At 39.7% G+C, this 15,145-nt stretch overlaps 1 protein-coding gene across 1 annotated transcript in view; it reads left to right on the top strand.

The window, feature by feature from the left end:
- Positions 1-1,337: 1,337 nt before the first annotated feature.
- Positions 1,338-15,145, top strand: part of LOC139711247 (scavenger receptor cysteine-rich domain-containing protein DMBT1-like) — a 107,351-nt gene continuing 93,543 nt past the window's right edge. Inside the window, exons 1-3 of the mRNA XM_071623161.1 lie at positions 1,338-1,530; positions 2,567-2,794; positions 3,202-3,528. Of these exons, the coding sequence (XP_071479262.1) occupies positions 1,338-1,530; positions 2,567-2,794; positions 3,202-3,528 (748 nt within the window). The remainder of the gene's footprint in view (positions 1,531-2,566; positions 2,795-3,201; positions 3,529-15,145) is intronic.

Below are 15,145 nucleotides of genomic sequence, written 5' to 3'. Positions count from 1 at the left end.
AAACAGAGCCCTAATCTTAAGAGTAGAAAGTGCACTGGTAGGCTGAGCAAGAATCGAGCAGCACAGCACAATATCCATAACCATGATAGAAAATAATGTTCATGCACTTGTATGGTAAAACTCCATTTTAAATGAATGCTGTTTTAGTTTACATTTACAAGATGAAAATAATAAACAAAGTGTGATATTTGAAAGGAAATCGTTGCAGTATTAGACATATTATATACATATTTGTTGTTTCTTACGACTATTCGTAAAAGGGAAAAATCAGAAGGAGAATAAGAGGAAAATCTGTACATGAAAATTTCTATCCCTAGAGTATTTTAATGAAACATGTCATTCGATTGCAAAATTTTCTTTTTTTGTTGTTGTTTCAAATAGGAAAGATGCAACAAGCAAATGTTTGATGAGTTACTTCATTGTAGAATTGCATAATTAAAGCAATGGGAAATCATAAGTGAATTTTATAGTATGTAGGTGGGGAAATACTACTTCAGCTTCTCCGGTGTTCAAAGACGGAATTTTGCTGAATGAGTTAAAGTGGGTTTGCAAGGTTTTGCTTTCGATGACTTATGTAAAGTCCTATAAAAATTTAGTGATCAGGTATATCTTGCAAGGAATTGGTGTATAGCATACCATAAAGTTTGTTTTGTCGATATCAAGCAATAGCTTATTGGCATAAATCCAGACTGAACAATTCAGTTCGTTGTTCAGCACTATCTGACCGTATTAGGAGGTCGATGTCGATAAATTTGTGTATGCAGAAAAACAAATATATGAAAAAAAAAAATTGTAGTCATTGACGTACAAAATGAATAATGAGTTGGCCAAAAAGAGAACCCTTGGGGACGCCACAAGAAAATGGTGTCATGCTGGACTTATGACCACTTATGTAAACTCTTTTTTGATCTTTTACTTCAGCAAGTACATAGAAAGTAGATGGTAAAACCATCAAATGTATTCCAACTTAACTTCAGGCTTTGTAGTCAAACTGTAGACGTTTTCAGACTTTTATTGTAAGAGTACATCCAGAAAACATCAATACGCAGAATATACAATGCAGCTCATGGATAGACAGATAAATAAATAGAGGGAAAAAAGGGGGGAAGGTTCCGGGGTATGGTAGGGGAAGGAAAGAAGTTTGATTATACAATGTAGTTTCTTTTTAAATCGTAATTATTGAACACAACTTTTTCCTCGAAGGAATCACAACCCCGGTACGCCTGGTTGGTGGGCGGAGTCCCTTGGAAGGCCGAGTGGAGCTGTACTATAACGAACAGTGGTCTACCATTTGCGACGACGAGTGGGATAATCGCGATGCTAGAGTTGTTTGCGCAATGCTTGGTCATCCTGGATTGGGATTCTCTGTTTTAGAGGCAGGGTTCGGTTCTGGAACTGGTACCATCCTACTTGACGAAGTGGGGTGCGACGGTGCTGAGAGTGACATCCTAGAGTGTCCTCACGACGGACTCGAGGTCAATGACTGCGACCACGACGAAGACGCAGGGGTTGTCTGCGTAAATACGACCGGTATGAGTCTGTACTTTATTAGGTTATATAATTATATTTTTTTTTGCGTTTTTTGCGGAAGAGATTTCAGCGCAAAGGTACCACACGACGCTTTCCTAATATGAATAATTCGTTTGCCTCCTGAAGTGATAAAATTCAAGCGAAATAAGAAGATAATAAAGGTACGTGCCCTATAGGAAAAGCCGATGTTAAGTGCTATATGTGACCGTGCTCCACAAAACAAACAAAAATTCGCACGCACTAATTTTTCTGAAAAGAGGTAAAGTGGGTCAACCTAGCCAATCTTGAATTTAACATATTTTCTGAGAAAGCAAATCTTTTTCTACATTACGTTCAAGTTTAGGATCATAAAGCGAACAGGAAATTGTGTTTTTAGCAGTTTTTCTTGAACACTGTTTTTTTTTAATAGTGTGATTATGTTTGTCTTTAGAGTCCCCATTTCATTTCTTAAAAACCCTGTACACTTCACTTTCAACTAAATGACTTAAGAAAGGACAATGCTACGGCTTTGAAAGTTGGCATTAATCGTGGACAGAATATGTTAATAAGCATGCTCAATGTAAGCTTAATTTGATAATCCCTTCATTGTTTTTGCTCCTGTGGTTGACATCCTGTATTTCGTCACATTCATCGCATAGCCAGCACAGCTTGGTAGAGACTAAAGCGCTTGCGTTTGACCCTGTACTTCAGAGCCTTCAGTTCAAACTTTTCCAGAATGTGTGTTTTCTTTCCAATATTTAGTCCATTTGTATTTATTCATACTGGTACATCATTTTAAAGATCTGCTCTTAATTATAAATGCATGTCTGGCAACTTTTTGATGGTTTTATAATGCAAGGTAACTATTATCTATTGTTGCTATTGTTATCATTATTATTATCATTATCATTATTATTGTTTTTGTTATTATCATTATCATTGTTGTTGTCTCGACAGCACCGACTGAATTTCGGTATGTTTGTCTTCACCAGAAAAGAAATAGCGCCTGGTACAATTATCAGGTTGGCAGATAACCCTGTACCTATTCTTTTTATAGGAAGAGTGGAAATGGTAAGACTAGTCGGCGGGGACGGACCTTATGAGGGACGGGTGGAACTACTTTTTGGTGAAACTTGGTTCACGGTGTGTGACGACAACTGGGATTTTAGAGATGCTCGTGTGATCTGCTCCATGCTCGGTTACATCGGGGTTGATCGGCCAGTATCTCGAGCCCGGTTCGGCTCCGGCACGAGACCAATCCTACTAAACGAAGTGATGTGCGAGGGTGACGAAAGAGACATCCTTGAGTGTGCTCACGACGGACTCGGGGTTCATAACTGTCACCATTACAAAGATGCAGGGGTGGTGTGTTCTTTCAGTAAGAGTCTGTAGTTTCATGTTTTCATTTATACCAATACCCATTTCCATCATAACTATAATATTTCGTTTAAATCATTACCATGTTGGACGTGAGAATGGTTCTCGAGCAGAGACACTGTTTCGCTTTACCTGAAGGAGAATCCTTCTGAAGTGAGGAATGCAGGAGATACATGTAACGTTTACAGAATTTAGCCGTATATCTTACTTGTGCCACGTGAATCCATGTGTGTTCTATTTAACAAGAAAGCTATTAATGATAGCGGCTCACGCATCTGAAGGCAGGTAAATAACACAGCATCCATTCCCCAACAGGACGAGTGGAAATGGTGAGACTGGCCGGCGGAGAAGGCCCCCATGAAGGGCGAGTGGAACTACTATTTGATGGGAGATGGTCAACTGTCTGTGACGACAACTGGGACATCGAAGACGCCCATGTGATCTGCTCAATGTTAGGTTACATCGGGGTTGATCGACCGGCATCATACGCCGAGTTTGGCCCCGGCTCAGGACCAATTCTACTGGACGAAGTGATGTGCAAGGGTGACGAAAGTAACATCCTGGCGTGTGTTCACAATGGACTCGGAATCCATAACTGTGGTCACGCCGAAGATGCAGGCGTTATTTGCTCGAACAAAACAGGCAAGATTACTTTGAATTAGCACCTAAATCATGTGAAAAATTTGTAACCTAAGCTTTGATGACTGAGCAACACTAAAAAAAAGAAAACACACTATTTTTTCTTTTTCGCTAAGTTCTTTCTAGCTTTGATTTGGCACTTGTTTTACTCAAGCGTTAAATGTGATTGGAATTGGATAATCCTTGATGCACTCTGCAATTATGGCGAAGTAAAAGGGATCTGAGGATTCATTGTATAACTGTATGCATAACTCGTCTGAAATTTAATAAGGTTTCTCTCGTCACGATCCATTGGACCACACGAGATAATGATACAATATGGACGAATCAAAAGAAAACATACACACTCCCACGATGTAGAAAAAAAAAACGGAAATAGCTGTGTCCGAATACGAGATGTATATAATTTATCGTCACTGTTTATTACTTTGTACTTCGATGGAGAGGAAATTATTTTACTTATTCATTTTTATATAACCTCACCTCAGTGAATTATAAATGTAACACCCTTACCATACATGTTTGGTGACTTTTACGGTAAGCGCAACGTACATTGTACATTATGAAAACCTATACTGCGACTTATTTGACACTCAAATTTAGTGCGATGACATGAAGTGAGGGGGAAAAACAGTTGAACAAACCATTATATGTCAGAGACCCCCCCCCCCGAAAAAAAAAAAAAAAAAAAAAAAAAAAAAAACAGAAGCTAGTAAAGATTAATTTCTTCAACTGAAATTAGTAAAAGAATTTTTCTCACTCATAAAAAAACGCTATTTGCACATCAGGTGCGACTGCGGGAGACCACGACTCTTATACGTTGGTCTCGAGGACTGCAAAACTTTTCTATGCATTCACCCTTCATTGTTCATTGTTGAAATTCACACACACAATCACATACACACGCAAAGAAAAAAATCCCATCAAGAAAAGATTATGTTCAGAATTGCATTGTTGTGTTCACACACACTGTCAAGCTAACCAAGATCATGCCTCATTTAAAGGGAAGTATTATCACAAAGCAAATTTGTGCTATGACAGATCTTTATCAATTGTTTCTCTCTGTCAAACATATTTGTATCTGCGTATTTTTGTATCCGCAGTTGCATAAGAAGCTGAGATCTTAGAAATACATTTGCACAGAGGATGACATACAACTGAGAAAGATCTGTTGTAGCACATTCTCACTCCTGTGATATAAAAACTTCTTGCTTTGATTCAGTAAGGCAGATTGCCAAATTGATGTGTTATTTTTTTTTCTTCTTCTTCTTCTAGTACGACTTGTAAATGGCAACCCACAGCACGGCTTAGTCGAGGTATACAGAGACGGTGTATGGAGTAAGGTGTGTGGGGCCTTCTGGGGACGTGCCGAAACCAATGTTACATGTCGGATGTTTGGGTTCCCAGACATGGGTGTGCACAACTATGACGTCATGCCAGTGAACGACATCAATGCGTCAGCCGTTTTCATCAAGGCCCCGCGATGCGTAGGAAATGAGACAAAAATCGACAATTGTTACTTCTTAAGTGATGACCGCAGTAACGGCACGTGCTCGGCATATGTTCGCGTTTCATGTGGAGTTACAGGTCAGTAGACTCAGTACTTTGCATCAAACTGTGAAGAGCATCTTATCAGCATTACACGTAGCAAAAATGAAACGAAACAATGCAGTCACACATGTAGCGAGAAGATGACAGTGCTATCGCTTGTCTGAAAATGACAGGGATTTTAGAACGATGAAATACATGTAATATACAGTGCGTATAATGCAATAATAATAAATTATGGAATGCTTTGTCATTTGCCCGATCAATGTCTTGTGTCTTCCTTATCTAAAAACTCTAGAAGCAACAATCACAGATCTATTCAATATTATGATTTTTTATATTCAATAATCAACGAAGATTCATTTCAATTCAGTTGAATACAATCACATCATATTCATGTCCACTCAAGACATAAAAACTTACAGCACAATATTTGTGCAGTGCATATTAAATAAAAGGCAATCCAACTTTGGCAGTTTGGAGAGCTGGTATTTTATCATAGTCAGCTATGGAGAGCGCAGCATTGGTTGCGAGGAAAGGATAAGGAAAAGGATGTACGTTACAATGTATAGAAACTTTACATTTGTTTTACAGGCTAGGACTGAAATGATGGTAACGATATATGGTTGAGCTATGTCAGCTGAAGAATTGGAATATCCGAAATATGATGGAGTTACATATATACACTCAGCAAAAAAAGTAAGTTCCCCCTAACATTTTTATATGTATCTCAAAAAGTATTTTACAGATTTTCATAATTCAAACGGGAATGGATAGGGAATTTCATTACTCATAACATGTATGGCATATCATTGCCACCAGATATCATTTTTGGTGTAAAAAACGCATTTTATGTCAAAATGCATGGGAAAAAAGTTGCACTTCAGGCTATATGAAGCATATTGTATACATTTCCTATGTAAGTTAGCAAGTGACCTTTTTAAATTGTGTGACTCTCAGGAATTTCTTCAGGTACAATGTGCTTCTCTATTAAACAGATGTTATGCATACTTTTTAAACAATAGCCTTTCCAATATGAAAATGATGGTAGAAGCCATGTGGTTTGTAATTCCAGTTTGGGTTGATCACATCCACGTGCCTATGGCCATTTTGCATCAAGCGCTCAAGTTGTAGATCAGTTTGTTGAGGGAAATGGCATCGAACTTATCGAGTGGCCTGCAAGATCCCCTGACTGTAATCCAGTAGAGAATCTTTGGGATATCATTAAGCGGAAAGCGAGCAAGAAGTTGAAAGATGACACTTCACTGCAAGAATTTCAGCGCATCTTGTAGAGAGCATGGGCCAACATTGAGCAGCGCCAAGTACAAACTTTAGTTGACAGTATGAGGACGAGATGCCGGCTGGTTATTGAAGCGTATAGTGGACATATCAATTATCAAATACTTCACTGTATGCTCATGAAAAGAAAGAGAGAGAAATATGCGATAAACCATGCTTAAATGTTCAGAATCATGAGTGATTGTTTGATTATTTGAGTAAAAGTCATTGCAAATCACTAAAGTGCAACTTTTGTTTCCATGCATTTTGACATAAAATGCATTTTTTCACACCAATAATGATATCTGGTGGCAATGATCTGCCACCACTCATGTTATGCGTAATAAGATTCCTTATCCATTTCGGTTTGAATTATGAAAATTGGGGAAATACTTGTTGAGATATATCCAAAAATGTGAGGGGGAACTTACTTTTTTGCTGAGTGTATATATACACATATAAACTCTATAATAGGCCTACAAGTTCTCTTATCTACTGGAATATGTATGTAAAAAAGGCTGTGTTCATGATCTTTACATGACATTGAAATTTAACAGAGAATTTGACATTTTACTTCCAAAGCTGGTAATGAACATTAAATATCATCATGTCATCAACATAACGCAGAAATAAAGGGATCCCGAAAACACACTTTGTCGCTCGGATAGGCCTCAAGGATTAATCAGATATAGAGAAGAGAAGCATCGAAAGTAATTAGTTTGCACAAGCAATACATGTATTATACTATGATCTTCTTGATTTTTCTCTTTGTCTAACAGACAATGTGATTGCTGCGTCAAGTCCACTTCCAGTCGTGATCAAATCTTGTCCAGAATCATGCCAAGAAAACTTACCCAGACACTGTTATTGTGATGCGATCTGTACCGCCCTTGGCGACTGTTGTGAGGATTTCAATGTTACTGTGACATTACAGTCAAAAGGGCAACATGATATACCAACTCTTGAGTATTGGAATTGTATTGATATTCAGACAACAGAGGGCTCCAAAAACTGGTTGCTTGTCAACAGATGTCCCCGAGGCCAAACCAATGCATCCGTTGTTGAACAGTGCGAATCAATCCGGAATGAACCAATCGTAACTGATGGTCTAGGGGTCTTTTATTCCAACAGACACTGCGCTGTGTGCCATGGATCGAGAGACGTATCAGAAGTCGGTGAATACGTCATTTACGACTACTACACTAATAACGGATCAATGAGCTCGTATGAATCCAACCGTTTCTTCATACTTTTTAAAAACAGTTCTATTCCCCCGCCTAGACTTTGCAACTTTTCTGTTTATAATGAGATTATAAACACATGTCCCGAAGACACTGGATATAACTCATCTGTAATCGAAAATTGCCAGAGATTTTCGTCCTTACTCTACGTCGATGGCGTCCCCTTCAAGAATGAATACTGTGCAGTTTGTCACTCAGTTCTTAGACTGAATGAGGTACAATACTTCAGCTCATGTCGAGTTCCTCTAAGTTTTGCATTTGCAACAGTCAAAACTGTCATATTTGATGTCCATGTGGTTGCAGTTGAGAACACTTTGGAAGGGATACCAATTCTATCAGATAACAGTGTTGTCAGACCGAGTTGTCCTGCTGGTTGGAGGTTGAATAACTCGAGGTGCATTGCGGAGGACGAAAACTGGCCACCTTGTGAAGCTATATATTCATCATATTCCGTGCTTCGATCTCGTGACGGGCGACCATGTGCTCCTGATGGATTGGGACTATTTTTGGAATTTGTGAGAATCACAATAGACGACACTGGAGAAAGCGTCCGAGATTCATTCGATATTCTCTCGAGAGACTTACCGCCCCGTCTCGTGATCGAGAACAACATCTACAACTTTACGCACGCCATCAATTTCTCATCTTGCCCAGAGAAAGAAATACAGTTCAACCAGTCTTGTGTCTTGGAGGGTGCCGCTTCCTTTGCGAATACCACGGGGGCTTGGTATCGCGGTCAATATTCCATGTTCAAACCGGTTCGTATACAAGGATCTAACTACATTTTCTTCAACGGGACCTACGTTCTCCCGCTTAAGTGGGATAACCTGACAATATACAGACGTGATAACGTGACTACCAGCTTTGTCATGAATCAAGAGTTTCATCTCTACGGAATACGCCAAGATATTTTCGATTGCCCGTTCATTCTGATTCACACGTATCAAAGAAGTGATCTTGGCAATGGGGCCGAGGCCCTGGTGTTCCAGAACGTCCTCATCGAACCTGGTGATTACGTCCTGCTCCCGAATGGAAGTGCGCTGGTGTGTTGGACGCAGGAAATTTCAGACAGCGGATTGTATATCAGGCCAATATCGAAATTTGAAATCATTTTCAGCCATTCTGTGGTCGGTTTGTCTGCTTTTGGTCTCCTGGCAACCTTGGTAACATACTCAGTTCTGAAATCCCTCCAAAACCTTCAAGGTATCTCAATAATCAATCTTATTGTCGCACTCCTGCTCGGTCAACTTTTACTAGAATATCCTGCCACTTACGTTTCCCAATGGCCAGCTCTCTGTAAGGCAGTCGCCGTGCTTACTCACTTCTTCTATTTGGCTGCGTTTTGCTGGATGAATGTTCTTGCCTGGCATCTACATCGAAGCTTCTCGCTCACAAGAGCAAGATCCCGGCCACTTGGGGCAAAACTTCAACATCATGTCTGCAAATGTGCAATAGTCGGCTGGGTTGTCCCAGGACTTTTCGTTTCTCTTTGCCTCTGCGCTCATTTGTGGGGGAGAGAAGTCTTGTCACTGCGATATGGTGGAAAGCGCTGCTGGATATATCCCTTCAAGGAGAACGTTATCGTGTTTTTGGTACCCATTGCACTAAGCCTCACACTGAATTTGATACTCTTTATTCTGACGATAAGGGAAATTAGAGCTATCTCGAGCGATTCTGACATTCTGACCTGCAACAAGAAGACAGAGAAAAGAAAAGACCTCGTCATCTATACGAAGGTAAATGATACATAAAACTAGAAATCTCCCTATTAAAATGGCGACTTGTATGCCTCCTCCATTATTGCATCATTCTCCAATAGGTCTATTGCACATCTCAACAGTGTAAGACGACAGTATCACATGATTGGTGAATGAAATGATATGTTTGAAAGTTTGATGGCACAACCCTAAACGTGTTTAGTGCTTATACAACGTACTCTCCTTAATTGAACCGGATTTCATCTGGGTGGCTCACTTGTTTCAAACAGCGAATTCGGGAATATGAGCATATTTTTCACTTGAACGAAAATTCGGTTGCCCTCTGCTAGTCAACACTTATACGTGCCATGCACGACACAAGGCAAATAGGGCTCGTGAGTTCGACATTAAGCAAACACGGCCCACGAGTCCGAAACCAGGCAAAACAGGTCCAGGCATGGCCATGCATCCGAGACTTTGCAAACAAGGCTCACAAGTCCGACACTCATTTCATCACACGTAATGTCCGTCTCGTAGGTCTTTTATTTTCGTCTAGTGCCGGACTCGTGGGCCTTGTTTGCCTATTGTCTGACTAATGGGCCTTATCAATTGTTTACTTTGTCTCGTGACAAGCCCGTGGGCCGTATAAGTCATGCGTGTCAGGATCGTGAGATGACCCAAATTTTTGCACCAGGGTGTTTAGATTATGTTTGAATCATGCAAATTGTGCGGGATATACATATCAAGCATATCATGTATGTTTGAGAGAGAAGTCAATTTAGAATGCCAACGTATGGCACCCCAAAGTATCGCAATCACTCCTTTGTAGTGTTACCGTGAGTGATAGTGATGATGTCATTATTAGATGATTAAACTGAGCTCATATTATTCAGAACGGCTACGAGGAATGACCTTTATTTAATTATCGAATATACAACAAGGCCTAAAACTCCGGAATGATTTATACTTTGTTTGTCCTGGTGGATTAATTAACATTCAGGTTCCGCAATCCTGAAATTCATTGGTTCAGTCGGGGTTATTAAGACTCCTTCATGTGGATAACCGCGCACGTGCACGGGCGGAACTGCACATTTGCACTGGGGCGAGGAAGCATTTTCGGGGGTATTTTTATGTTCGGTTTTCAGTATTTCGCAAGGAACTCGATGCAGAGAAGTAAAACGGTTGCAATAAAAAAACAAACAAACAATAATTTCAGCGCCTTATATTCTAATCCATATCATGTTTTCTCTTTTTTCTCCTGCAGATCTCCAGTCTTATGGGGTTCGGATGGGTGGTCAGCTTCATCGCTGCTGGGTTGCAGCTGTCAGGAGCCTTTTATGTCTACACTCTATCTGCGGCTGCACAAGGCGTCCTAATCTTCTGGTCGTTCGGTCTCAATGCGAGGGTTAGAAAGCTGTGGCGCGAATGGGCAAGATCCAAGTTCAGATGCCCCCACGAAGGAACTGTCAAGTCAAATGACTCAGCCGATACCGCGACCCCTCGCGTTGTTACAAATTCAACCTCCGTTTAGATGGAATCTGTTTCATTCCATAGTTGGGGTGCGAATATTTCTGTCATCTAGTATTTGAAAGCCTCACTTAAGACCACTTGTTCATTTTTCATTTTTCACCAGGCATTCAATTGCTAATTCTTTTGGAGGAATCTGCGCACCTTTGAACGCATTGTACACAGGTATATGGTGCCATGTAAATGTGAAACATCATTCTAATAGTCGCATTATACGGATCACACAATGTCATGTAAATAGAATGGAGAATTTTTGGCATTTATATCACTTGTACGTGTACCAGGAGGCTAAAATATATCGAGAAAAAGTTTCCATATACAAATCAGCAGAAAGCAAAAACAAAAAAAGTGCGAAGGTCGCGTTGTCTCTATACAGCCATTGTGAAGTAACTTCACTTTTTAGTGCACACAGGTTTAACAACATCAACGCATCAACGTTTGTGTATTGCCTTCTCTTGGGAACTCATGGTCGCGCCCTAGAAAGGATCCGTACAGCGTCACAAATTCTAAAACGAAGACATCTTAATAATGGAATGAAAATTAAATTCTCGGTATCAGTTTAGTTTTGGTATCGTCCTCTTCAGTTCTGTTCATATCCTTTTCCCGTTTGGCACAATGTAGCAGCTAGGAGGCCTTGCCGTTGAGAGTAGAAATAGATGCACGCAGGCCTTCTTTTTCTTTCGTCCGTTATTGAGGTCTGCTAGCTACTATACTACGGCTGCTACACTGCGTCAAAAAGTTGCCGTTAGCATCCTACGACTCGGGATGATCAAGTTGATAGGTTCCCTAGGAGGTCCAAGCCTGCTACACTCTGACAGGATGTGGTCCGCACTCTGCTCTGAAGCACCACACATACAAGTTGCTGACGAACGAAGGCTTCATTGGTGCATATCGGCGATAAAAACGACCGATTCCAGTGCGAAGGCGATATAGCATGGATTGTGAGCTGCGCATGGCATGACGCCTCTTGCCAGTTATGCTTCCACTGCTCCATAAGATTGAAGTTGGAGTTTGCAAGCGATACTGCTTGGCGAGTAAAACAATGGACAAGAGCCTAGGGGTTGGCTGTCGAGGTTTTGGGCTGTTGTTATGGTGAAGGTGAGATGTGTCCTGTTGTGGCTTCTTAGCCAGTTCCGACATGTGAGATTCCCTATGGAGTGCTGGTGGAGGAATACCCGACATGACATGCAGATGCATGTACTTCACTGAAGTTGGGCGTAAACGTCCCATGATATCACGGACTGGGCTAGTCAAGTCGATATTTAAAAAAAGAGAGAATATCAGATGACATAGCAGCTGATGTTATGAATAATCAAAAGGTAATGCGAGTTTCTTGTACATCATTTTTTTTTGTGTGTGTGTGTTATGTTCGATGAACATCTTAATTGGGCGCCTCATATAGATGATGTTCTACATAAAATATCTTGTGCAACAGGTGTAATTTATAGGATAAGACATTTGTTATCGTTAAGGATTTTATTATAATTATATCTATAATGCCACTATAATGCCACTCTAATGCCACTATAATGCCACTAAATGCGGCAATATTATTGCCGCATTTAACATATTGTTCAATAATCTGGGGCCAATGTTCAAAATCTCTATTGAATCGTGTGTTCACACTCCAGAAAAGGTCATTTCGTGCGATGATAAATTCTCACCTTTAACACCTACCAAACCTCTGTTTAAAAAGCTCCAGCTTCTTACTGTATTTGATATATGTAAATAATAAACCACCTCTTTTATGTATACGAATACTCACAACTTATTTCCCTCTGTCTTTGATAATACATGTATGTTCAAATATACGAGAGATATTCATTTATATAAAACTAGACAAACTGCTGACCTGTATTTACTTTTCTCAGATATTTTACATCGCAAAGATCTGTGAAAATATCAAGGAGTACGTGTTTGGAATTCGGTGCCTGATGAAACGAAGTTATGTCCTTCTCTTGCCTCTTTTAAACGCAGATATAAAAGATATCTGTTGAATAACCATAATTGAAGTCTTTGCAGAAATGTAACCAAACGTTCATGTGATGTCTGCAATATATATCTTTTTACGTAAATTGTCACTCATAGTTTGCCTCTTTTATTTGTCTTTCTTCCCCTCTTTTCTAGCGTATCTTATAATGTACACAAAATCTCAAGTGGGTGCCCAGCCGTAGAAAGTCCAATGGCCTCTGCTGGCCCCTCCATTTTCTCTCTTGATAGAATTTCATTTTGTAATCCTTTCTTTTTTTCTCTTTCTCTCCATTGTGCTTTTTTTCTTTTTGTACCTGTATATTGTTACCTTATGTAATGTTATTTTTTTCACTTTGTTCTTTGTTATTTCAATGAGAATTTGGAAATAAATGAAATAAAATTTAAAAAAATGAATGATAGGAGGGTAGGTGAAGGCTTATACATCGCCGTGTAACAGCCTGATTGACAACTGTGGGTTTGTGAACGAGGTCTTCAGTGTAATCGCAACCTTTGTAAAAAAATAGTTACATTTATTCATCATTACGTCAATGAAGATTCCGTTCTCACTATACTATTCAACTCATAATCTATCAAAACTCTTCACATATCACGAAGGCATTCTTCTGGTGTTGTGTAATCTGCGTAAAATACTTACTATCACAGAATTGATATTAACATGGTCCCCGTGTAACCATCCTTCAAATTAATAGTCCAACGAAAACATGAAATAACGAATCTCTGGAATAAGGCCAAATATTGCAGGCAGGAGGTGATTAATACTCTTTTAAAAATCAAGTTGACCAAATTGCTGACATGGGTCGACGTGGATTCAATAATCACATGCCACTTTGACCGTAACATCTTATGACTGTCAGCATTATTTCTGTCTCGGGAAGCAGGTCGGAAACCCTTTCGAATCTTAATTCCTTATCTTGTTATCTTTGTCTGCTCGTGAACCAAACGGAATGGCATTCCTTTTTGTGTTAAGCAGATCGTCTCTTTTTTGTGTGGATCTTTCCTGCTGAATATTTGAAGAACTGGGCACTTAAAAGAGAGACGAGCATTAAACTAGAAGTCAGATAATGTTCGAGGAAAAAATGGTGCGTTAAGCATACTTGCCACTTTATAAAAACAACTTATCTTTGAATTTTACACAGCCTTTTTTTATTTTCTTAATGCACAACGACCACGAATTAACATTTTGACGTTACCCTGCAAAAATTGTGGTTGGAAGACAATAATACAGCTGTAGCATGTGTTTTACATGGACGATCCCAGCGGAAAACAAAACAGAAGAAAATGAGAGGCTATTAAACAAAACACTCGGAGAGCAAATACCTTAGCCAAGTAGCTCATTTCCATCAACATTAATTGTGATTCCCACCCTATGTTTATTAGAGTCATACATTCAGATCATGGGCGTCATTAGACTCCTTGACCATCAAAACATTTTTCCACTGACGACTAGCCGCCGCCGCCTCCGCCGTACTTACTGACAATCAGCGCAGTGTCTCCGAGGGTCTCACAGAGCGACACATGACTTTGATGCGTGCTCTCAGTAGTAACTGCAAGCGCGAAATCTACTGTTCAGAAATCCTGAACCAAGACGGTGACCCGGATCACTACCAAAATGCATTATGCTTTAAGTGTGTAATTATTGGACCGACCGACAGAAAATTAACACAGATATAAACAAAACCTTCTTGGAGGAGGTAATACAGTGCACTCCCGTTATAACGAACACGGTTATAACGAAATTCCAGTTACAAGGAAGTAAAAATTCAGGCCGCAGCATTATCCACTCTATTGCTTTTGCTTGTTTGTTTTATTTCTGTACTAAAAATCAACATATGTCATACATAAAGGTCCACAAAAGAAAAATACATACGGAGGGTAGCCCTTGTATTTGTGTTGTTCATTTGTTCGGTTATAACGAAATTTCGATATACAGTAACGAAAGAAAACTGCCGGTCCCGAGGACTTCGTTATAACGGGAGTCCACTGTAAAGTCTCTCAGCACAGTGACTTTTCCTAAAGTGAGGGATATCTCAATTGCAAAGTTCTCAAATTCCTTAAGTATAATACTTTTTTTTTTGAAACCGTTGATGCGTGGTGGTCGGTGGGGATGTTTGTACAGTCATGGAATTGACAGAGTAAGGAGTACAGAATTATTGTATTGTACAGGTATTATCATGGAGTGAGTTTCAAACTTCTTGGTATTATGTACATAATATCCAGATGTTTTATAAGCTTGATCATCTTGGTGTTTAATCATTACAATATTGTACACTTTATATGTTATGTGGTGGTGTCTAAAATAGTAATCCCCCACCTAGACAGGGCTAGTTAGCGCACCCA

This window comes from Diadema antillarum, unplaced genomic scaffold (genome assembly GCF_040938485.1).
Source record: "Diadema antillarum isolate AM-2024a unplaced genomic scaffold, OU_Dant_1.0 seq00001629_RagTag, whole genome shotgun sequence".
Classification (NCBI taxonomy): Eukaryota; Metazoa; Echinodermata; class Echinoidea; order Diadematoida; family Diadematidae; genus Diadema; species Diadema antillarum.
Note: the sequence above shows the minus strand (reverse complement) of the source record. Positions and strands in the feature narration are given on the sequence as shown.